The sequence below is a fragment of the Rana temporaria genome, chromosome 7, assembly GCF_905171775.1.
Source record: "Rana temporaria chromosome 7, aRanTem1.1, whole genome shotgun sequence".
Taxonomy (NCBI): domain Eukaryota; kingdom Metazoa; phylum Chordata; class Amphibia; order Anura; family Ranidae; genus Rana; species Rana temporaria.
Genome location: NC_053495.1, coordinates 113,839,966 through 113,865,827, shown reverse-complemented (window position 1 = coordinate 113,865,827; position 25,862 = coordinate 113,839,966). Strand labels below are relative to the sequence as shown.

Here is a 25,862-nt window from a genome sequence, read left to right as displayed (position 1 = left end):
AACATGTCTTCTTTTCGGGATATTTTTTGTGCATTGGCAGCCCATTGTGTTCAATTGGCTACTTTATTGCAATGCCCATTAATGCAAGATATAACACATGTGCATTGAAAAATTGTAAATGATTCCTAGGTTAGATAGAGTGTATGTAAAGCCTAACAATTAACTCATTGTTTCCCTTTTTGTTTTTGTTTTTTATATACCATTGGATGAGTTGTGTTAAATATGTAGATCATGTTAGAATTCTTCAAAGTGGTTGGCTTTCTATGCTATCTGCGTGTGCTGCAATTTTATTAATTACATTGTTCCCAGCTATCTCTGACTACACTGTGTTATAGAGAAGAGGAGAGGGCACATGTTTTGTAGTCCTAGGATAACAACAGATGCAGTACTGTTGGTGAGCATTGTTACCCAAGAACAGAAGGTGTATTACTGGCATGATCATCAAGTGAAAATAAAGGAGAAAAAAGACTAAGAAAAAAATACATTCAGCCTATTACTGATGACAGTTGTTTAATTATCACATAGTCTCATAACTTTGTATGTAGTATGCTTATTTAATAAGACAAAATGTGCAATAGTTCATAACAACCAGAAATCTTTTTTTTTTTTCCCTAGCCGATAGAAAGTGAGATCTGTTTGCTTGCTACAAGTACTGTGCTGCTTTTTTTAAAGTGCCATTGTATCCTAAAATTAAATATTACCATGACCTAACTTCAGAATTCTGTGTTCATTTTATAGCCGGATGGCAAACAAAAACAGCAGTTTGTCTGTCTCAACACTTTGGAGGACACACAGGCAATTCGCGCAGTAGCTTTCCACCCTAGTGGGTCACTGTATGCGGTTGGATCTAATTCCAAAACACTGAGAGTCTGTGCATATCCTGATGTCATTGATGCCAGCAGGTAAGAATGTGATGCATTAGGATGCAGTGCACAGTACTGGTTACGGGAACTAAATTCTTACAAAATGTTGGTGCTGCTCAGAAATCAGTCTTGTTTTTTTTCTTGTTTTTTTCCCTTTTAAAGTCCTCCAAATGGTCCTGCACAACCAGTTGTTCGATTCAAGAGAAACAAGCATCATAAAGGATCAATCTATTGTGTTGCGTGGAGCTCCTGTGGGCAGCTTCTTGCTACAGGTTCTAATGACAAATATGTTAAAGTCCTTCCATTTAATGCAGAGACCTGCAATGCAACTGGTAAGGTCATTTGAATTTTAGTAGTTATGTTTAAAAAAAAATGTACTTGTTCAGTAAATTATTGTTAATCTGAAGTGCAGTAACCCATAGCAAGCAGATTTACATTTACTGCATCAGTTAACTGAAGGATGAATTCTGATTGGTTGTTGTGGGTTGCTGGTCTTTCCCTATTTAAAGAAAGCTGTTCTGAAAAAAAAAAAAAAATATATATATATATATAATATATAGTATTCTAGCTGTCATGCTAACCCTCTGGCTTCAGTCCTTTTTGGGTTACTTATCTGGAACAAGAATACAGCTAGGGACTGTGACGTAAATATAAGCATAAGATAGTTTTTCCTTAACGAGATGATGTGAACTATAGAAATAGTGTAATTGTAGATGTAGTTTAATTCTGGGTTATTAAAAATAGAGTTTCCAATATCAGTCATGCCACATATGTTCTTTCATTAGCATTTGAAAGGGACAGGACCAGTTTCTAGGCCAGTCTGCAAACTTTGATTTATATCATCAGATCTGAGGAATCTATTTTATGTCTCATAAAAGCTAAAATATTAGCGGCAGAGAGATGAAAATAATTCCTTTTGATGGTACACATGTTGGGCTACACGTACATGTCAATCTGTATTTGTAGCGTGTGTAGAATCCTAGAAAAATACACAAAACTGTTATATGACGCCTGATTGCGGCAGGCAGGCAGTGATTGGTACTGTTTCAATCAGACTGATGCGCTGGTATCGGAAATCCAATCCATGACCCAGCAATCTGCGCTGTTCTGGGCCAATCGACTCTTGTAATGTCAGAACACAAAACATCTTGTGGGCTGAGACAGGAATACCCCCCAGGGTTGATTGGCCAAGGGCTAAAGCCTAGCCCAAATCCATATTTCAATAAATGGAGTAGCCTGAGATATGGACATTGTTCTTCCATGAAGCCAGTTCCACACTGGGGAGTGACAGATTCCAGTATGCTTCTACTAACGGATAGCCTTTGGTAAAGTTTTATTTCTGTTTTTATCCCTTTTTATTTTCATAGCAAATTGCCAATTGTTTTTCTGTATTTGTATCCTTTTTGGTAACTTTTTTCTTTGTATGCGCTGCCCACTTTCGGGATATTAAATGATAAAATTAATAAGTGACTTATGTGTACTAAGCTCGGACTCATAGCTCTGGAGAGGTTATTGTATTTTAGTGCCCAAGTGCTCAGTCTATGTTACGTGCCAATCGGTATGCTGTTGCCCTGTGTGTTGGCAGATTGCATGCAGATTGTAAGTTAACAGATCTGCCAGATGGAGATCTGTGTGTGTGTGTGTGGTGGCTCAGCAGACCAGTCTGCGGACAAACTGTTGGGTGGTGGCAGGCTATCGATTAGTCTGTGTTTGGTGTGTGGGGACAGTGGGAAGAGTGATTAACACTGGGATTCAAGCTTACAGGATAGCTGGAGGAACCCTAGAAGTGTGTAGTAATTGCTAGACTGTTTCCCAACCCTTATGCCGCGTACACACCATCACTTTATGTGATGAAAAAAAAATGACGTTTTTAAAAACGTCACTTTAATTGACTGTGTGTGGGGGAAAACGTCGTTTTATGTCTTGTAAAAAACGACCAAAAAAAATTGAAGCATGCTTCAATTTTATGTGTCGTTTTTCAAAAGTGCACTTTTTACTTCACAGAAATTGACCGTGTGTAGCAAAAAACGTCGTTTTCTAAGACGTTTTTTCATCCACGCATGCCCAGAAGCTGGTAAAACGTGGTGGAACGTAACCTCACTTTGCAAGAACATTGTGAGAAAAACGATGGTGTGTAGGCAACTTCGTCTTTGAAAATTGAAGTTTCAAAAACGTCATTTTTTACTTCACAGAAAGTGTCGTTTTTTTCATCACATAAAGTGATGGTGTGTACGCGGCATTAGAGTGCACCAGATTGTATGCAAGATTCGTATATGCCTGTGTGTGGTCAGCTAGCTGGATTGGAGTGGAGTCTCCCTCTAGTGGTGGCCAAAAGTAGTGCGGGCTGTGAAAGTATCGCAGCCAGTCTTGCATGCTCAGTAGAAATTCCTTCTTATTCCCTTAGTTCCTCATATAGCCCCGTCACATAACGCCCGTCGTGGTTAGCTAGTCGCCGTTGGCGGGCGGAATCGTGACAGGGACTGCTGACTTTCTTCATCCCTTTGGATTGGTATACCCATTTTTGGTTAATTGCTCCAAGTATTGAAACCAGAGAGTCCCCATGAGAGCCAAGCAATTTACATCTTTGAAAGGTATTGAGCAATGTTAGCCACTGACAGGTTTGCCTTATTTAAACCTGTTTGCCTGTTACCATTATGCAAACTGATGCCTTCCCGATTTTATGCTATAATGTAGAACTAATAAAGTATTATATAATGTATAACTAACTATATTGTGTGATATTCACAAAATCTCAATCTGTGACCTTTGGTCCAAAGTGCACTGTATCATTGTCTGCTCTTTACTTTTTCCATAACTTTTCTGCTGGTTTGCTTCCTCAGGTCCAGACCTGGAATTCAGCATGCACGATGGTACAATTCGAGACTTGGCATTCATGGAAGGTCCAGAGAGTGGAGGTGCCATTCTAATCAGTGCAGGAGCTGGAGACTGTAATATCTACACCACAGACTGCCAGCGGGGACAGGGACTGCATGCGTTAAGTGGACATACAGGTATACATGACACAAACCACATTATTTTTTATAAATTATTTGAGAGCCCTAGCCCAAAGAGAATTTGTGCATTTTCTGCAGCCAAAGATTTATTTGGAAATGATTCACTTATAAGCAGAGGACATGATTGTGTGATCTTTTTGCCCTAACAGACAAAACCTTGTTACAGTAAGGCCCTGTTCACACGTGTGCGACTTTTACTGCGACTTTGCACATCAGAGTCACATGACAAGTCATACCCCATGATTCCCGGTGATGACAATTCATATCTGTACGACTTCAAAGTAGTCCCTATACTACTTTGGTCCGACTTTGATGCGAGTTGGGGTTCATAGACCATTGTGAAAAGGGCCCAATATAGTTCTCATTTTATTCCTTAGTTTGCTGTCAAATACCTGCTGATTCTGCCAATCCCCCATCACTCTTTTTGCAATCTGACCAGGCCAAGGGCGGAATCGTATTACACCCCAATCATCTCCAGCTCAATCAATGCAGCATACACTTGCTGACATTTATGTTTTTTTCCCCACAGAAATCATTTAATGTACAGTTGCACAGGGATTTTCGAACATGTTTAAATTTCAGCATTCACGGTATTAATGGTCACTACAGAAAACCTTTTATGATTTTTGTAGGTGGTACTTGTACTGGACTGTGTATGAATGAACTTTCTTTGACTAAGATCGTGGGAGGGTGCAACACATCAGGGGATGTGGCTTGGGATAAGACAAGCAGAAGTCATTTTTCTGCACTTGGTAATTGGGCTGGCAACTGGTGTGCAGCTCCCTGTTCTTTTTGATACTCCTTTTCAGCAGGCTGGATGCTGGCACCCAGCAGCATTGAAGCCACCGGATTGTTGCATGTTTGTGCTTGGAGCGACACTCTTCATTGTTTCTTGGGTCACAGACAAATTTGGTTGCTTCATGTACATACTTGATTAAAAACTAAGTTTAATTAAAATATAATAGCAAACATGTCATGCTTACCTGCTCTGTGCAATGGTTTTTCACAGAGCTGCAACGATGCTCCTCTTCTCGGGTACCCTGTTGGCAATCCTGGCTCCTTCCTGCCGAGTGTCCACCATAGCAAGCTGCTTTCTATGGGGGCACTTGTGCGGGCTCGCTTCATTGACCCACAAAGTACTGCCTGTTCCTACCCCCCTTCTCACTGACTGTGATTGACATTGTCTCTGAGCCTATCAAGAGGGAGAGAGCCACTGCTCTTCTGCGCAGCGCAGGATCGAGATCAGGCTAAGGTAAGTATAAGGAGGGTGGGGGGCTGGTGAAGGAGCTGCACTCGGAAGGTTTTTTTTTTTTTTTTTACTTTAATGCAGAGAATGCATCAAGATAAAAAATGTTCAGTCTTTAGAACCACTTTCTTTCTTTGTTCAGCATGCTTTGTCAATACATTTCCTTTAAAGTAGCTGTTTTTGTTTCAGGGCATATTTTGTCACTTTACACTTGGAGTGGGTGGATGATTGCTTCTGGATCCCAGGACAAAACTGTGCGGTTCTGGGACTTGCGTGTACCAAGCTGTGTTCGAGTAATTGGAACTACATTCCATGGAACAGGTACAGTCTTTCAAAAACTTAAAAAAAAAAAAAGAGTGGGAAAGATTTACATTTTATTTATTTTTTCTGTTTGTGACTCCACTGGGAACATTTTCATTTGCTTTCTGTCCCTGTGACACCCATATAAAAATTTGTGGGTCCAATTTTCACCAGGGCAAGCACAGGCTGGAATAAAACCATTGCCAGAAGTCTAACCTTCTATACCCTACTTAAAATGTGTTTTTGTCTGTGTCCCCGTTGGAGACTTTTTCACTCACTTCCTGTATTGGCAAGGAGTAGGAGGCGATCTCCCCAAAAGGACAGACGGCAGTAAAAGCCAGACAGAGAGGTTCTAACCATTCTCTTCTTTTTAACTTAAAACAAAATAAATAGTTTGGCCTGGGGTTTGGCTTTAAAATTTATGTAAGCCAATTTCCCAAACTGAAAGTAGTTCTCGGTTCCGTCTACAGTGTCTATAAGTAGCGTGTGATTTTTCCTAAAAAAAAAAATCCAGTCCTAATGCAATGTTTCATATGGATTGGAAGTTGCATGTAATCCAGCTAAGTAGTCTGTTTCTACGTAGCCCATGCAACACGTTTCTGTGCATTTTAATGCTTTTTAGAAAATTGATAGAAGGGTGAATCAGTTTTCTGGAAGTGTTTCTCTCGTTGGCTTAGCCAACTATGTAATGAATTGGCGGTCATGTTTTGGCAGGGAGTGCTGTGGCCTCTGTGGCTGTGGACCCTAGTGGAAGACTGCTTGCCACAGGACAAGAGGACTCGAGCTGTATGCTGTATGATATCAGAGGAGGTCGTATGGTGCAAAGTTATCAACCCCATTCCAGTGATGTTCGCTCTGTTCGCTTCTCTGCTGGAGCTCACTATTTGCTTACTGGTTCTTACGATATGAAAATTAAAGTGACAGATTTACAAGGTAGGTGCAAGTCTCTTTATTACAATTATTTTGGTGTTGCAGCAGTCAGATGCTTATGTGATCAGCTTCATATTTGTTACTGGGTGATAATGTAAGTTTGATATGCATGTTTACTGATGAATATACCCAATAGTAGATATTCTGTACATAACAAAACAATGAACTTTGATACCCTGTATTTTTCATAGGGGACACTTTAAAGGCCCTTACAGGCCATCACTTTAGAGTTAATTAAATAATGGCCCCAGAATTATTGCTCTCACTCTGGTGTGTGTGTGTGGCAATATGTAACATGGAGCACAAGCAATCTTTTCTTACGTAGGCACCTCTGACTGGCAGGTTTGTTTCCATTTTGGGGGGAGGTTGCGGTTCTCAGTGCTTCGGTGTAACTTTTTATTTTTTGATGATATTTTTATTTTATTTTTTTAAACTACACCTTTTTTTTTATATCACATGGAGGGGGGTTGAGGGCCACTATTCCAGCAGTCAGGCAGCTTGTGGAGTGTGTGTAAACCCCCCACATACAGGTTGCTTTGGTCTTGTCACATGATAGGCTCCCAGCAGCTGCTTTATGGGAGAGGAGGGACAGTGGATAACAGATACCCCATAGTAAGTCTATGGGTGACATTGCTGCATCACATAACAAGACCAGAGCACCATCAGAGGTAGTATAGACCTCTTCCTTCTTTCTACAGGCTAGTAAGAATAGGATTTAGAAAGGGGGTAGGGTTAGATGCAGGTTTAAGCTTGGTAATGGTCTGAATTTCCACTTTAAACTTTTCAAATTAAGCCCTAAAATTCAACCACTCAAAGTTGTTGTTTTTTTTTGTCTCGAGTGGATGACCAAGTGTTAACAGCACACCACAGACTGCATACTTTACTGCCACATTTACCTAGAGTCTTTATAAGATACTCAGATGCTTCAACCTGGCTTTTTGCCATAAGGATTTTGCTACTGAAAGGTCATCTTCTTGGACACTCTTACCCTGCACCCGTGAGTACCCCACAGGGAAATACCCACAAAGATAGCAATGGTGGAAACCAGGTGCAAAGTAACTGCAGCAAAAGGCCAGGCAAATATTCTTTCTATGAAAGGTCTGCAAAACACTCAAACCACTCAAGGTGATGATGCTTACCTTGCATCGGAGTAGGACCTTGTTTAACACTGTTTTCTGGATCCGATTTATAGTTCTATCTCAGGCAAGCAATACGTAGCCTTCTTGACCAAGGCAGATTTTTCTTCAACAATGTCACAATTCCTTGTGTTTCTGAGTCTGTCATTCAAATAAGGTAAATGAAAGAAAAGCAACTACCAGAAAGTTCTACTATCATACATGGACATCCTTCTTTGCCTGTGAACATTTCAGTCCCAGAGATTACATTGTGCCTCCACATTTTGGCCTTCCTACAGTCAGGACTTGAGCAGAACATGGCCTTAAGTACTTTTAAAGGACAGGTTTCGGCCTTGTCCGTTCTTTTACAAAAACCCTGATTTTGCTTTCTCTTTTAAAGACCTTTATTTAAGATGCTTCTTCAATCAAACCACCCTTACAACACCCTTTGCTTCCTTTTGGATCTCAATTTGGTTCTCTCTGCTCTACAGAAACTAACATTTGAACCCATCAGGGAACTTTGATTGTCTTAGGATGATCTCTTTCACAATGTAGCCTTCTTTGTGGCTATCGCATCTGTAAGATATGTCTTTGAGTTAGTGCCTCTCGCTTGTAATGAGCCATTCCTCATTGTTTACAAGGAAAAAGTAGGCTTGCACCCAAGACCCTCTTTTCATCCTGAGGTGGGTATGGCCTTCCACCTCAATACAGACATGGTCCTTCCTTTATTGTGCCCTACTCCAAAACATCCACAGGAGATTATGCAGGTGGTCCAAAGCATCATAGTCTACATCAAAATCACAAATTCCATCAGGAAGATGGATTCCCTTTTTTACCTATGTAGATAAGACAACTAATCTCAATAACATGAATAATAAGGACAAAGGCAAAGCACCTCCTGCACGAATATGTGCTCACTGTACCATTCAGAGTTTCCTGGGCATTCTGACATTGACTCTGTTGCCTAGCTTTGTAAGGCTGCTGCCTAATCTTTTGTTCATGCTGTTTCAAAATTCTACCAGGTGGATGTCCAATCCTCTGTGGATGTAGTTTCTGGCCTCAAGGTTCTTGCAGCAACACTCTGAGTTGGGTCTGTTGAACCTTGTCATTATTAGGGCAGTTTTATGCCCACCCTTCTGATTTATTGCTTAGGGAAGTCCCAGGTTATGATGATGATGTGTACTGGGCACACCAAAAACTGTGTGAGATGATACACGGCAGACATATTATTCAGAATTCCAAAGTCATCCATGACCTTTTGTAACATTAGACGACACATAACAGCATTGATTCCCTTTTACATCAGGGCTGGACAAATCCCAGGTGCCAGGTCACCATGGCGATTAGAAATTGTGTCCTGGCACCTGGGCTTTTGTCAGTCCATTCACTGTTGGCACCCACCACGATTAAGACCCTCCTAACAGCCTCCTCACTGCTGCTGTCCCCTGTGCACTCACTGTCTTGTGTAACATCATCCTCCCACCGTCGCCGGTGTGCATCTCCGTACACTTGAGATATCCAGCCCTAATCTTTGCAAGGGCTCCTGGCCATTGGTTAGCGTGGTCATGTGACAACACTGGTCAGTGAGAGTTTGTTCACATGACCACGCTAACAAATGGGCAGGAGCCCTTGAAAAGATTGTTTCTACACTGTTTCCAGGGCTGTGTAGTTTGCAAAGATTGCGGGGGGGGCGGAATTGCTCAGAGGGCAATCGGCATAATGAGTTACCCCCCTATAACATGTTTTTATTGTCATTATTTCCAGCCACTATGCTGTAAGTAATGCCGCGTACACATGACCGTTTTTCGGGGTGTTAAAAATTACGTTTTAATGGTCTAGAAAAAACAACGTTCTTTTTCAACCCGATCATTAAAACGGCCTTGCCTACACGTGATCGTGAAAAAAAAATGCTCGAGCAAAGCGCGGTGATGTACAACACGTACAACAGCACTATAAACGGGAAGTTGCTGATTTCGTGTTAGTAAATTCGTAGTAGATTCGTGCTTTTCAGTCGTAATGAATGTGCTTACTCGATTACGAACGCCAGTATTACCAGAACGAGCGCTCCCGTCTCATAACCTGCTTCTGAGCATGCACGTTTTTTTCACGTCGTTACAGCCCACACACTACCATTTTTTACAACGTTAAAAACGTAGTGAAAAATTAGAGCATGTTCTAAATTTTTAATGCCCATTTTTTACATCGTGAAAAATGCTCTGGAGCCCACACACGGTCGTTTTTAATGAAAAAAAAAAAATGTAATTTTTTAAAACCTGAAAAACGGTCATGTGTACGCAGCATTAGGGAATGCAAATAACTTGCCTTGCTCCGGTTGCTACACTAAAATTTTTTTTTAGCTGGCTCCTAGATTCAAAGCAAGTTTGTCAAGCCCTGCTTTACATAATCCCAGGAAAGCATCTTGTACAATTAACAAACGTTGGCTGCATTCCAAACTCTCCTATCCGTACTTTCAGTACTTTTGATAGGATTTTTAGAATCAAATACAATACACATGTCACTTTCAGGCTTGAGTAAATAGAAGCTTAACCACTTCACCCCCGGAAGGATTTACCCCTTTAATGACCATGTCATTTTTTGCGATACAGCACTGGGTAATTTTAACTTACGACAACATAGCGGCCGTGCTATGTTGTACCTGAACACAATTGATTTCCCTTTTTCCCCACAAATAGAGCTCTCTTTTGGTGGTATTTGATCACCTCTGTGTTTTTTTTTTTTTTTTGCACTATAAACAAAAAAAAACGATTTAATCTAGAAAATTAAACTATTTCTTTATCGTACATCACGGGACACAGAGCAGCTATAGTAACTACTATGTGTGTTATACACCACCTATAGGTGAATGGACACTGGCAACCCAAGACAGGAAGTCCTCCTCTATATAACCCCTCCCATACAGGAAGTACCTCAGTTTTTTCGCCAGTGTCTGAAGGTGTTGGTCACGGTTGAAGAAGTGTTATGACAAAGAAGAAGCCCCATTGCGGTAATCCTTAACCACTTAACGCCCGCCCACTGTATATATACGTCCTGTTTTTAAAGGTGGATATCTCGGTAACGGCAGCAGCTGCTGCCACAACCGAGGTATCCATCTTTTCAGTGGGCGGGCCTGTAAACGATAACAGCGGTCTCCGTGGCGGATTCACCGCGAGATCGCCGTTATCTGTGGCGGGAGAGGGCCCCTCCCGCCGCTCTCCCGCGCCCTCCATCGGTATCGGCGGAGGAGATCGGGTGCTGCTGCCTGATGTGTGAGGACTTGAGTGAGGGGAAGATGGCCCCCACCTGTCCTCACAGCTCTGCTGGGCGGAAGTGACGTCAAAACGTCAGTCCCGCCCAGCGTCTTAAAGAGACAATTTTTTGGTTGACAAATTTTCCTTTTTTTTTTTTTTTTTTCTTGCATTTAAGTCTAAATATGAGATCTGAGGTCTTTTTGACCCCAGATCTCATATTTAAGAGGACCTGTCATGCTTTTTTCTATTACAAGGGATGTTTACATTCCTTGTAATAGGAATAAAAGTGATAATTTTTTTTTTTTTTAATTTCAGTGTAAAAAATAATAAAATCAATAAAAATAAATAAGAAAACAAAAACAATTTTTTTTAAAGCGCACCGTCCCCTGACGAGCTCGCGCGCAGAAGCGAACGCATACGCGAGTGGCGCCCGCATATGAAAACGGTGTTCAAACCACACAAGTGAGGTATCGCCGCGATCGTTAAAGCGAGAGCAATAATTCTAGCCCTGGAGCTACTCTGTAGCTCAAAAAATGCAACCTATAGAATTTTTTAAACGTCGCCTATCGAGATTTTTAAGGGTAAAAGTTTGACGCCATGCCACGAGCGGCCGCAATTTTAAAGCGTGACATGTTGGGTATCATTTTACTCGGCGTAACATTATCTTTCACAATATATAAAAAAAATTGGGCCAAATTTATTGTTGTCTTATTTTTTTTATTAAAAAAAGTGATTTTTTTCCAAAAAAAAGTGCGCTTGTAAGACCGCTGCGTAAATACGGTGTTACAAAATGTATTGCGATGACCGTCATTTTATTCTCTAGGGTGTTAGAAAAAAATATATATAATGTTTGGGGGTTTTAAGTAATTTTCTAGCAAAAAAAAAATGTTTTAGTCTTGTAAACGCCGAATCTGAAAAACACCTTCTGTCCTTAAGTGGTTAAACAGGATCAAGGGGCTATGCAGTCGGAGCCACCCTAGCTGCCAAAGCGCAATGGCCGAAATGGATGGTACCCGAGCCTCATGGAAAACGGAGGTCACTTGCCTGTAATGCTCCTCTATTGAGGGATGGACCTTGGGATCACATTGGTCGCATACCCAAACCAAAGGTTGTCCTGGCAGGGTGCTGTACGGGTCTAAAAGTGTGGACCCCAGTATAAAAGGGGGACCTAGTCCTTGAAGGTCCGTCATGACATGGCTGTGTTTTTACAGCAGTATTCTGTGGTGGGAATGGTAAGTCAAAGAAGATCCTAAGGAACACATACGGTTCACTTTTGGACTTCTTTTGAGTAAATATTGCCTTGCCTGTTTTTTACTACTAGAAGGTGTAATTGTAACATACCTGGTGTTTAACATTACCATGCTTCCCCTGCAGCTTGCTCAGTGTCTGCCAGCGCTCTTGTGGAACAGTGTTGCATCCTTACTTCGCTCTGTCATGGCTGCCAAAAGGGCTAGGGGATCGCCGTCTCTGAAACATTCGGTCGGCCTTCCCTGGGAAGCAGCCCTTCTTTCCCCGAGCGTTCCATTTGCAGGACCGTTCGTTCGCGCGGGAATAGCTCTGTTTAAGCTATTCTAGGATGTGGAGGGCGTGGATTGGCACGGCCGGCGTTCACATAATACAAGGCGCAAGGCTCACTGCCTATAAAGCTTTTACTCTGCAAAGAGTCTGGTGGCTGACAGAGGGACACAGAGCATACAAGGGCATATAAGCGCTGTATGGGTGTTGGTTACAGGCATTCCTAAGGGCACGTCTACTCAGCATCAGGCTGAGCAGTGATAGTGGTATATTTCCAGTGCTGGACTATAGCTCGGCGGTAGATTCACATTGTAAGTACCTCTGCCTTCTGTGCTTAGAATTATGTCTTCCTGAAAGAAGGGGAGGAGCGCAAGGGCGCCAAGGTCAGGGTCTGAGGATCCTAGTCCCGCTTCCACAGTTCTATCCTCCCCCGAAGCCCCAGAAGCAACTGGCCAGTCTGAGTCATTCAGGCTCTCAGGCATAGTAGCCACTTCCAGTACTTCAGCCTCTGCATACGTCACCAAAGACGATTTGGCTTCAGCTTTAGCTGGTTTGGAAGGAACAATAGCCAATATGTTCGCGTCTTCACCCCAGTCCGGAAAAAAACGTGATAGGCCCCCTTCTCCTTCGCCTGATCTTCCAGTGTTGGAACAGGAATTGGCTGATGTTGAGATACCATTGGGTGACCGGGAGGAAGGGCAGGTGATTGACTCCCCCTTTTGAGGATTCACTCTCCCTTTTCAGCCTCTCAATCTCATAAATTGCTAGTGCAATACCTTACGGAATTGGTCCGTTCTGGATACAAGTTGCTCCCAGCACAGGTAGCTGATGTCCCCTTTTCTTCTTTTGGGTTCTTTACGGCTTCTACAGGGTACACATGCATTTCCTGTACACCCATTGCTGGAGAAGCTGATATATGCTGACTGGGATCACCCAGATAGATATTTTCTTCCTCCTAGAGGATTTTCTCTTCTCTACCCTTTGGTGGAAAAGTTCACTAAGAAGTGGAGTTTGCCAGCAGTAGACGCTGCTATTTCTTCTGTGAATAAAAGTCTAACTTGTCCAGTAGACAATGTCCAGGTTTTTAAGGATCCAGCCGATAAGAAACGAGAATCCTTGCTCAAAATTTGTTTGCTGTAGCAGGTGCAGCAGCACAGCCTGCAGTTGCAGCGATGGGCATTTGTCAATCCCTAATAGACCAAGTTATTAAAGTGTGCCTACTCAAGGGGAAGAGGCCTGTGAGTTAGCTGAGCTAACTAGGGTCCTTTTGTTTTGTGGTTGATGCTCTTAAAGATTCTATTTATCAGGTGTCAGGCCTTGCTCTCTTAGTGCATATGCGTAGAATTCTCTGGTTGAAGCATTGGTCAGCTGAATTGCCATGCAAAAAGCTTTTGGCAGGTTTTCCCTTTCATGGGGAATGGTTGTTCAGGGATGATTTGGATAAATATATCCAGAACATTTTGGGTGGTAAGAGTGCCCTTTTACCAGTGAAAAGAAGCAATAGACGTTCTTTTTTTTAAATGTTCCTCTTCCGCGGCACCAGCCACGACGGCCTCCGCCATCAGGTGCGAGGGGCAAGCCTCAAGGCCAGAAGAAGCCGTGGGGGCAGAAATCTGCAAAGCAGAGTCCCAAGGCCTCCTTATGAAGGGGCGCCCCCACTCGCTCGAGTGGGAGGAAGGCTTCTGCAGTTTTCAGAGGCTTGGCAGGAAAAGATCAGAGACAGATAGGTCATCTCCATTGTATCTCTAGGGTACAAACTAGAGTTTTGTGAGTTTCCACCTTTTCGGTCGAACGTTCCGAAAGACCCAGTGAAAAGAAGGTCTTTGTTCCAGGCACTGGACCTATTGACGTCTCAGGGTGTAATTATAGAGATTACAAGAGCAGGGCATTAGGTTCTATTCAAATCTGTTCATGGTGACAAACCCCAATTGAGATGTTAGACCCATTCTAGCAACCCAAACAAATAGGGGAAAGATATACAAACTCCATGCAAGTATTATCCTGGGTGGACTAGAAGCCTACAATTCCAGGGCTGCAAGATGGAATAAGTGTCCACTAGTCCGGCATTGTGTATATTCCTCAAGTGATGCAGGTTGTGGAGTGAACAAATCCTGACAGGCTTTGTCCGATTTGAGTGGAAATGTACTGTATATTCAGCCACTGTGATAAGTATTCTTCCTAAAGTGGAGTAGCAAACCTTCCTTGCTGATACAAAGGCAGACTTGGCCCTACCCTTTTCCTGTTGGTCACTTTAGTGATTGGTTGGTTTATTGACCAGTAAGATGGATGAATTGGGGGTGTAGGCAGGCAGCATCTCAGTTTTATTTGAAATGGCAAATATATCTTCAGCTTATTTATATCTATTGATATATCAATCATTTTGATATGCATTTCTTAGCCATACATCAAGGGACTCATGGTGTCTGCAAGTTCATGACTACTTGGGATATGCTACCGCCTTCAGGTGAATGAACACTGCCCAAAAGAAAAAGCAGTTTCCCTGCCCAGGCATATCCATCCCATCCAAGCTCAGCCAAGCCACAGTTTTTGTCCTTGGGTGATGGATGTACCTGTGAAATCTCTCTGAAGATTCATTTCTGTGGGCCCTAGTCTCCTGTTTTTCATGACCTGTTCTGCACACTTTTACTGGGAAAGGGAAGGCTTAATGCAGATCTGTCACCTAGAGCCCTGGGCCCAAGAGGAATGATACCCGGACCTCACACGCAGAAGGAATCGCCTGTAAGGTTGCTTTTCAGCATTAGATCTCTGGGGAACTTGCTGGCTGCATGCTTTAAAGGTCCAGGGCAGTGATCCCCTGAGGGGAAGCGATGTCCCTGTAGGCCCTGTGTGGCAGTGCCCACTGTGTGAGATGAAGATTGGGCCTGTGGCTGTGAAGCGGTACCATGTGTGGCGGTTTCCTGTGTCCTCTTGTGCTTGGGGCACTTGGTGTGTTTGTATGCACCGCAAAGCAATACTCCGACATAGAAGACCAGACCACAGTGCGTATGTGTGATGTTATTGTGCGTGTTTGCACAGGGACCATTTTGACGTCCTCTGGTCATTTTTTAACACCTGTGATTGGCAGTTCTTCTCAGTGGTCCTGCACAGCTCCAGTGCAGCAGTATTAAGTGGCAGCAAGCAGCTACACTGTCACAGTGGTGCCTCTGCAAGTATTGGCATACTTTTTTTGTGAAGTGGGATGACTTGGGTGTCTGGCATTTTTGGACATCCTTCTTAAAAGGCCCCTACCTTTCCTCTGACCTTCAGTTGTTTTGTGTTTCCAGCCGCTCCAGGAGCACTGTTTTGTTTTTCCTAGGTCTGGTAACTGTGGTTGGGGGTGCCCCCTGCTCTGGCAACATCCAGTACTGGTTGTGGCCAAGTCCTGGGTGTGTTCAGTCCGTTTTTTTCGGACAGAAGGGTTCCCGTTTTTGATGTCACAATGTAGAGTATAAGATTTCCTATCATCTGTGCCCAGTCTTGCCACACAGAGTTAATCCAGTTCTGAGCAATCCTCTTTTTTTTATTGTTCAGTGAAAATGAACAGACTTCCAGATAAAAACCTGTCTAAATAAAAAGTCCTTTCCTCTCTCCTTGCTTTGAGTGATAGGTTATTTACATATCTAGCTTGGACATGTTTATCATATGTTATGTTTATGTTTATCATAATATGAGGTGATCCACAGTATAAAAAGTGAGAAATCCACCCCTCCCCCACATAACACATCCTGGTAATATACAACGAACTGTGATTCACCTCATATTATGATAAACATAACCTAACATATGATAAACATGTCCAAGCTAGATATGTAAATAGCCTGTCACTCAAAGCAAGGAGAGAGGAATGGACTTTTTATTTAGACAGGTTTTTATCTGGAAGTCTGTTCATTTTCACTGAACAATAAAAGAGGAATTTTGGGTTTACATCCACTTTAAGTCTTGGGAGGGGGACCTTACCTCCAAGAACAAACTCTGCGGCATTCCCTTTGAAGGCAAGCTCTTGTTCAGTTCCTCCTTGGTGGAGGTCCTAGCTCATTCCTCTGAGAAGAGTAAAAGGTTCCCTTCTTCTCAAAAGTATAAGCCACAGAATAAGAAGCCTTTTTGCGGTTTCCAGAACAAAGTTAATTTTGGAACCAACAGGCGAAGAAAAAGTGGTATTTAAACAAAGATAAGCCGAAGAAGGGGACTCTTTACTCCTTCAGCCCCTTCCAAAAATCCCCAGTGACGCCAGGATAGGGGTAGGGGGAAGGTTGTCCCATTTCATCAAAGAATGGGCAGAAATTTCCGACAATTCCATTACCCTTCAAACGTTGGAAAGGGGTTACAGGTTGGAATTCAAAAGTCTCCCCCATCCCCCCCCCCCCCCAAAGATTTTTTTCTTACTCATCTGCCGAGAAACCAAGAAAGACGGCAAGGCATGTTGAATCTAGTTTCCATGTGGGAAACAGAAGGGGTCATATCCCCTGTTCTGGAAAATCAAAAATTCCGCGGATTTTATTCCCACGTCATTTTGGTTCAAAAAGACTCCAGCGGCTTCCGGATGGTCATCAATTTAAGCATCCTGAACAAATATATTCTCTACAGACGTTTCCGGATTGAAACATATATTCTGTAAGGATTCTATTGTAAACAGAGGTATTCATGGCTACCCTGGATCTTCAGGACGCTTATCTTCATGTTCCAATCTGCCAGAACCACTGGAGGTTCCTCAGATTTGTGATTCTCATGCCCTTCCCTTCGTTCTCTCGGCAGTACCTAGAATTTTTACAAAGATCATGGCTGAAGTCATGGCCTTTTTTCGTATACAGAGTCTATCGATCGTCCCATATCTGGACGATTTTCTGATCTTTGCCTGAGACAGAGTCCCTTATCCGGGATCTGCAGTTAGTTTGCAGACCTTTCAGAATCTGGGGTGAAAAGTCAACCAACGGAAGTCTTGTCTGGTACCCTCCCAGAGCATGCTTTTTCTTGGTTATCTAATAGACTGTTGCTCGGAAGATTTTTCTCCCAGAGGAGAACATTTTGAAACTTCTTCTCACCGTGCAGGCCTTCAAATTTCTCCCACAGACTTTGCTTCGGCGAATCATGCAGTTATTGGGATTAATGACTGCAGCCATCCCAGGGGTGCCCTGGGCCCAATTACACTCCAGGCCTTGCTCTTGCACCATTGGTATCGCAGGAAGGATTCTCTAGATCAGCTAGTTCAGCTGCCAAGAGGATTTTCTCAATCCTGGTGGGAGCAGAGGAAACACCTGCAGGGATGGAAGAACTGGGCGCAACATGCTCCAGTAAAAGTTATTACAGGCGCCAGTCTGTGGGGCTGGGGTGTGCACTCTCAGGGCTGGTAGGCCCAGGGAGCCTGGTTGCCAGAGGAGGCAGGTTGCTCCTCAAATTTCAGGGAACTACTAGCTGTAGGGAAAGCTCTCTTGGCTCTGCAAGAGAGGGTCGGTTCGAAAGACCTATTGTTTTTTTTTCAGACAATGCCCCTTGGGTGGCATACCTGAACAAGCAAGGGGGCACTCGGAGTCACTTCTAACGCTATCACAGCAGATTCTGTCCTGGACAGAATGTCACCTCAATCGGAGCAGTCCACATCAGGGGTTCAGAGAATATGCTGGCAGACTATCTGAGCAGAGTGAGCGTCAGTTCCAGCTGTTGGGAATTACATCAAGGCACGTTCCAGGAGATTGTGCCAAGATGGGACCTTCCTGCAGTGGATCCTTTTGCCTCCAGTCTCAACAGAAAGCTGCCGGCATTTTTCTCACTGGAGAGAGAGACAGGGTCCTTGGGGACGGATGCTCTCTCCTTCCTGTGGGTTTTCGCTCTGGCCTACGCCTTCCCCCCTTTTCCACTCTTATCTCTGTCTGGTAGTTCGGAAAATTATTCAGGATCGGGCAGAAGTGGTTCTGATTGCCCCCTGGTGGCCCAGGAGAAGTTGATTTTCCTTTTTGAAGACCCTCTCTGTGGATCTTCCCTGGTCCCTACCAGATCGGAAGGATCTACTCTATCAGGGACCAGTATTGCATCCAAACCCTCAGACCTTCCATTTGACGGCCTGGAGGCTGAGCGGCGCATCTTACAGTTGAGACGGTGTTTAGAGAAAGTTATTCAAACTATCCTCGACAGCCGCAAGTTGGTAACTAGAAGAATCTATGGGAAAGTTTGGAAAACTTTTAATTCCTGGCAAAGGAATTCCGGTTTAGATTATTTTTCCACTTCCAGTATATTGGATTTTTTTGTACAAGGAAGTGGAGAAAGGTCTATCTGTCAGCACCCTTAGGGTTCAGGTTGCGGCCCTGTCTGTGTTTTCAGACAAGAGGCTAGTGGAAGATCCTTTAGTTAGAAGGATCCTTTCAGCCAGATCTAGACATGCTCCCAGGATCGTCAAACATGTGCCTCCTTGGGATCTATCATTGGCGTTAAATGCTCTAACAAGGGCTCCATTTGAGCCTTTGCATGAAGCTTCCCTGAAATGTATTTCCTTAAAGATTTCCTTCCTTTTAGCTATTACGTCAGGGAGAAGGATTTCTGATCTACAATCTTTCCTGTAAAGATCCCTTTCTGAGGACTCTAGAGCAGTGGTCATCAACCCTGTCCTCAGGGCCCACTAACAGGCCATGTTTTATATATTACCTTGGGGAGTTGCAGACTTATCATTTGCTGCTCAGTGATTGCAGTATTCTATCAGCTGTGATGTATTTCAGTTATTGTGCAAACCTGGCCTGTTAGTGGGCCCTGAGGACAGGGTTGATGACCACTGCTCTAGAGGACAGGATAGTGATTAGACCTGATCCTTTATATTTACCCAAAGTATCTTCTAACTTTCATAGGTCCCAGGAAGTCGTCCTGCCTAGTTTCTGTACCTCTCCCAAAAATGCGGAAGAGGAAAGATTTAGTTTTTTAGATGTAAAGCGATGTCTTCTACTTTACCTAGAGAAATCCAGTGGGTTTAGGAGTTCCTCCCAGCTGTTAGTATTGTTCAGTGGCCCCAAGAAAGGGTCCAAAGCGTCTAAAAGCTCTATTGCTAGATGGATTAGAGAAGCTATCTGCAAAGCTTACAAAGCATCAGGTCGTATCCCTCATTCTAGAACTAGGGTCCATTCTATGAGATCCGTGGCTATGTCATGGGCAGAAAGAGCGGGGGCATCATGACAAGAAATTTCTAAAGCTGCCGTCTGGTCCTCCTCTCATGCATGTGCCAAACATTATAGAGTTCAGATGCTTTGCAGCCAGGACCTCTCCTTTGATAGAAAAGTGCTTCAGGCTGTTGTCCCTCCCTAAGGTATAGTATCTTGCTTATCCTCTCAAGTAGCTGTCCTGGAAGGTGAGGGGGGAAAACCCCTGTTAGTCTTACCGGTAACAGTATTTCCAGGAACCTTCCAGGACAGCGTCCATGTTCCCACCCTATTTTACTTTCACCTGGTGGAGGTGTTTTGTTTTTGTGTTTTTTCCTCTGCCGAGTGCACTTTGATCTTCTAAACAACTGAGGGTCAGAGGAAAGGGGGGGGCCTTTTAAATTGTATCCGATTTGTGTTTCCTGTAGAGGGCGCAGCCAATCATCTCTTAAGTAGCTGTCCTGAAAGGTTCCTGGAAATACTGTTACCGGTAAGACCAACGGGGGTTTTTCTTCTGTTTCAGGTGCACAATCCTTCAGTTTAAGGATTTTCTGGGAACCTTAGGTTTCTAAGGTGGATAAGCGAAAAACTCCATACAGCAGCTTTTTAGGGTGGGCTGGGTTGTTGGTCTTAAGCTGTTAATCTTGCCTTATTTTATCCACAATAACCTTGTGGATAAAGGTATCCAAGGACATAGCAAACAAATAATAAATAGTATAAGTAAATGGGAAAACCCCCATATACAGAATCCTATACCCACAGCTGATCGAGAGGAAAAAATAAACTCATAAAGCATGGTCCATATTGCTTCAGTGGGGGAAAAATTAGGAATGCATCCATCTCCCTTTTTTTTTTTTTTTTATCTACCGAGCTGGCCAGAACTAGAACTTAACTTCTTCCCGACGGCCGTACACATATATGCAGCCCTATGTAAACATTTTCCTGTGCTGAGATGCCCTACAACACGCCCCCAGCACAGTTGGGCTTTATGTACACTTGCCCATCATTTACAACGGCCGCAGGAAAATGCAAAACGCAGCAAAATTGCGTTGCGATTTCACCACGGCCGGCGGTCAAATTGTTCCCGTCCTGAACGCGATTCTTCCGCATTTAGGAGAGAGTGGTTGAACCTTGCCTAACCGTAGCAGCTCTTAAACTCGGCTAAAAGCCTATGTATACTTTGACACACAGGCTTTTATGGAGTTGAGTTTAGGAGCTTTGGCAAAAAAAAAATCTAAATAAGCAGGCCTGATCTTGTCCTGGGCAGAACTTCATGTTCCATCCTCTTCTGCAGTACACATTCCCAGTGTGCACAATTGGGCAACTTTCTCAGTCATCAACGGCTCAATTCAGCATAGTGAGCCCTTCACTCTGAGGTTTTTGCAGAGATTTTGGGAGATGCTGGATGTGGATCTCTTGGCGTTCAGATTTGATAAGTTGGACAGGTTTTGCATGCTGGTCCAGGGATCCTTGGGCGTTTGTGGTGGATGCCCTGGTGACTCCTTGGGATTAATTCTCCCAGATCTATGCATTTTCTCTACTGCAGCTTCTTCACCTGCAGGACAAAGGAGCAGGTTATTCCAGTTATTCTGATCACACCCACATCGTGAAGAAGAATGTGGTATGATATTGTAAATCTCTTGACAGAGGAGCCTTGGGCTTGTTGGTCCTTTTGCTGTGTTGCCCAACCCTCATGTTCAGTGTTTTTTGTGATATCCCAAGTAGTCATGAATATGAAGACACTCTGTGTCCTGTGATGTACGATTAAGAAATAAGGATTTTTGGTTACAATATACATCTTTTATCTTGTAGTATATCACAGGTACCCTTCCCCTTTTTGTTACTCATTGCTTGCTACAAAACGTAGGCCTTGCTGAGCTGGAAGAGGTTATGCCTAGGTGGGAAATCCTGCCTTTTTTTTGTCCATTCTCGGCCCAAGTAGTTATGAATATAAGGTTCTCCCTGTTTCTTGTAAGGTACTCCAAGAAAATGATTTTACATATAAACCACAAATTCCAATTTTTCACTGATAGTAACCCTAGCTTAAAGTGTTGCTAAACCCACAACAGTAAAATCAGTGGACATTTGCAGTAAAGCATGCTTGTTATACTAACTGTGGAACCTAAGGGCTCTGCATTGTGTAAAAAGGCTGTTTGATCCTGTCTTATCTGATCCTGCCCTTCTTCCAGAGTCCCCAAACTATCTCCAGCTATTACAGAGGCTAGGTGACGAGCTGCACATGGTCAGTTTGGTGTGTATTGCTAGAGAGTTTTTATCTTGGGAGAGTGCGTGTGATCAGCACAGGGCCAATCGGCACTGTCCAGACAGAGGGTCAGGGGTCCTACAGCCTCATATGATAATCAAGGGAGAATGAAAACTCCTTCTACAAGCTTTAACCAGTGCTCAGCTGGACACTGTTGGAAGTCATAAGACTGCTCTTAGGCCCCAATCACACCTAAGTGTAGAGTTTTTAGGCATAAAGTCACGTTTTTACCACGATTTTGTTACAGGTCAAAAGGTCACCAATGTAAAAAGCAGAAAAATGACCAAATCTGCCTAAAAAAAAAGCTCCAGAACTTGTTTGAACTTCAGGCGATTTGGAGTGGAGATATGAACCATCTCCATAGAGAATAATTGATTTTTTTCCCCTCCAGCGTTTTGTAGTTTCAGGCTTCAAGCTGCAAAACGCTAAGAGTAGGTTCTGAGATTTTTTTTATTGTTTCTTACCTTGGTTTACTTTACCTTATTTTTTTTTTGCAGGTGACCTTACTAAGCCTCTTCCAATCATTGATGTGGGTGAGCACAAAGACAAGGTGATCCAGTGCCGCTGGCATACGCAAGATCTCTCCTTCCTTTCATCGTCGGCTGATCGGACTGTATCCTTGTGGACTTACAATCCTTAGTCATAGACTTGTGAAAGTATCACATGGCTGTCTTCAAGAGGCTAATGTCACATTTCCTGGTTGCAATGGTTTTGCTTTTAATGGTTTAACTCTGAAGCTGCCAGAGAGGTATGTCATTCTATGCTTGTACCCAGCAGCAACTCCTAGTACCAGCATGCTTTTAGTGGAAATGAAATGAAGGATCTGCAGGGTTGAAGCATGTTGTCACAAGCCTCCATATTCTGATGGATGGGATGTAATGCTAACTTTCTAGCTGTTTGCGCCTCTCTCCAAACACACTAAAAAAGGACATGGTTGCACTATCGCAGGAAACATATTTTTCTTTAAAAGTAAAGCAAAATCACATCCTAAATATTGTCAGTTGTTCCATTATCTAGTTAATCAATTCATTTGTATTCCCTTCTCTCCTCTCTGGCAGCAGAAAAGGTCATATTGATTTTACTGCAGAAGATCCTGTAGCATTTTCCCTACACTAATCTATTTTAGTAAAAGTTATGAACAATGCTATTATAAACTACTTACATTATGGTCACCTCATATATGTATATATTACAACGTCGCACGACCGCGCAATTGTCGGCTAAAGCGACGCAGGGTCGAATCGCTCGCAAAAAAAGATGCTCTGGTCAGGAAGGGGTAAATTCTTCCAGGGCTGAAGTGGTTAAAGATCAGTAAGGGGAGTACAAACTAAATTGTATGAAAATGCTATACAGAAACTTGTTATAGCTGAAAATATCAAAAACAAAATTCTGATCATGAAGGGCTCTAAAATAGCTTCTCCCCATCCTGGCATCACTGATAATTGGCTGCATTGACCTACACATAACATATTCATAAAGCATGAAATCTCCTGTGTTCTGTACAGGTATCGGTGATCCTAGGTACATTTGCAAATTTTATTATGGCTTCTTTATGCGAGGCAATTTATGTATTAGGTTTAGTGGCCCTTTAAAACAGAATAGATCTTTTATTTTCTTAAATGTACTAAGCATTCACACATAATTGCTGGATTTTTTTATTTATTTTTTTCCTTCTGAAAATACCAAAGTTAAAGTTCCTGTCACTAGTCTTGATAATTCAGTTTGAGCGCACGTGGAAAAATGGAGATCAGCCACCAAAATTAGTAGATTTGACCATTATAGGCAGCTGAATTAATATTTTTTCAGATTGTGCTTGACCCTTCATTCCATCCATCCCAAGCCTTCCTATTGGTCAGTAAGATCGCATGTCTTGTTAAAGGACCAGTAGGAGTGGGGTTGAGGCTAAGCTCAGCTTTTACAGAAGAAGTTTAGATGTACATAGAAGTTTAGCTGCCTATATATTTGAATCTATGGATAATTTTGAGGGCAGTTTCCAATGAAGACAACCTCTGCTCATGTAATTTTCTCATTCTATGCTCTATTTAAATTGTTTAGGTTTGTGACAGGGTTGACTTAAAGTAAATTCTGCCCTCATTTTCAGCTGGTCCCCTTTAATAATATGCCAATCAACAAAGAGCAATCTATTTTCATTATGAATGTGTTGTGCTATGCTGTGTGATTGCAGATGGATAATGTTATCGTACGTACAAGTGACTTTCATGGTGTTATACAATATGGCAATCATGGGTTAAAATGGACAATTAATTTTACCGAAAACTCGGACCTAGAACTTTTCTTTTACCATTGTATTAATATTACATAGTTTGTCTAAATCAGTTTTAATGCACTTGATCCAGACCTATAGCTCTGCTATCTGGGTCTGCTTACAGGTCCTTCTAAGCTTGTAGCAGTTAAATTGCTGTACCAATAACAACCGGCCAGGAAAATCAAGATGCTCAGCACTAATATACAGTATGCTTCATTTTATTGTGGGGTTACATGCTGCTAGATTATTCAGTGTTTATATTGTTGTTTTACATTATTATTATTTTTTTATTTTTTAAACATGGAAATATATGCAACACAAACCAGATTGCTCTGCACTCCATCTGCTTGCTAAATGGCCAGTAATATATTAAAAGGCAGTGATGGGGTTAAATGTCACTGTGTGTTCATGATTACACATATAACCCTTTAGGTGCCAGAAAGAGTTCTGTGTATTACAGCATGGCACATTAGCATGGAACACTTTATATTTCATTTTCAGAGCAAACACCAACTTACTTGGATATTGCACTTTGTTTTGTGTTAACGGTCTTTTTGTCTTTTTCTACCACTCCAAAACTACTTGTGTATGGTAGAAAAAGAATCTGAAAACTGTACTCACTAATGTAAATGCTAATATTTCTAGATTATTCTGTTCATACTGTATATTTTTATTTTTGTTAAATTTAAAAAAAAAAATCCTAAATCGGATTTAGGAATGTTTTATTTATTTGATATAAAGTGAAAATATTGTTTTGTTCTTTTAACATACTAAATACTCTGTGCACTGTATGCAGATATTTTTTACATATTGTTCCATGTGGAAATGTTACTTTGAAATTGTAATTGTGCTGCAGTATGAATAAAGATGTTAAAGATACATTATTTCAGCTTCTAGTAATGGACAAGTTCTGTAAAAGTGTGACAATTTTATGTGGAGTTACACATTAGAAGTTGTTTTGTCTAGTTACGGACGCATTCATTTTATTTTCACAGTGGGATTGTAACTGTCACAATTGTGCAAAAAAAGTTTTCTTGTGGACTTTAGCTTTTGTAAGATCCAGATGTACACCAAGCTTCTACAAAACATATTAAAGCAGTTTTGTTTAAACCTTCAGGGCTGCTTCACACCACATGCAGTCCAGTGCATTTTTTTTTCTGCATCAAAAACACATGGACAGTAGGTTACATGGATTTCAATGGTAAAGTACACTACATTGCAGTGCATTCCAGCACAGTCAACAAACGTAGAATAAGCTGCATGTTTTCTGCAAGGAACTGCACTGAAAAGCGGCACAACACATTCAAAATGCACCGGGTTACAGAAAAAAAAAAAATCAAACCCCCCCCAAAAAAACTGGAAACTTTGCACTGGAATTGCAACTTACGTTGTTATATGTAAATAAATATCGCTTTTTACATTATACATTACCCTCTTGGTCTTCCATCAGTGCCTTGAAAGTCCCAACCAACAACCCCCCTGTCTTTTGACCTATTATGATGGACACTGATCGGCCTCAAGCAGCCTTTTAGTCTTTATTCATTGGGCCTTTCTCCCGGCCTAGAATAGGTGGAAATGAAGAGGATCAGGAGGCAGTGTTAAGCCGGGTACACAAAGGCAGAATGTCAGAAGACCATGGCTGACATTCGGTCCGTGTGTAGTCAGTCTGTCTGACAAAAGCCAGCCATTCGGCCTATGTGTGTCAGTCTGGCTGGCTTCTGTTGGACGTGCATGCTGGAAAACCAGTAGCTGACCGACTCCTGATCATCGCTCTCAGCCAATGGCAAAGAGTGCTGATTGGTGTGTTCTGTCAGAACGCAACAGCTCAGCAAGGGAGATCGCTGTACTTGGCTGCTGTCAGTTTTATTCCGATCAGTGCTCGCCAGTGTGGCATATTGGTGCCACCTCATCAGAACATCGGTGAAGGAGAAAAATTACTTACAGAAACTAAGAAATACAGTTTTTATTTAATTGTTTAAGTAAAAAA

At 42.4% G+C, this 25,862-nt stretch overlaps 1 protein-coding gene across 3 annotated transcripts in view; it reads left to right on the top strand.

Annotated features, from left to right (window-relative positions):
• The window catches only part of WDR47 (WD repeat domain 47), a 94,833-nt gene extending 69,848 nt beyond the window's left edge, over positions 1-24,985 (top strand). For all 3 annotated transcript variants that reach the window (XM_040359853.1, XM_040359854.1, XM_040359855.1), the window contains 6 exons: positions 739-902; positions 1,026-1,195; positions 3,704-3,874; positions 5,313-5,444; positions 6,138-6,356; positions 22,107-24,985. In XM_040359853.1, coding sequence (XP_040215787.1) covers positions 739-902; positions 1,026-1,195; positions 3,704-3,874; positions 5,313-5,444; positions 6,138-6,356; positions 22,107-22,249 — 999 coding nt within the window. In that variant the 3' untranslated portion in view covers positions 22,250-24,985. The remainder of the gene's footprint in view (positions 1-738; positions 903-1,025; positions 1,196-3,703; positions 3,875-5,312; positions 5,445-6,137; positions 6,357-22,106) is intronic.
• Positions 24,986-25,862: the final 877 nt, after the last annotated feature.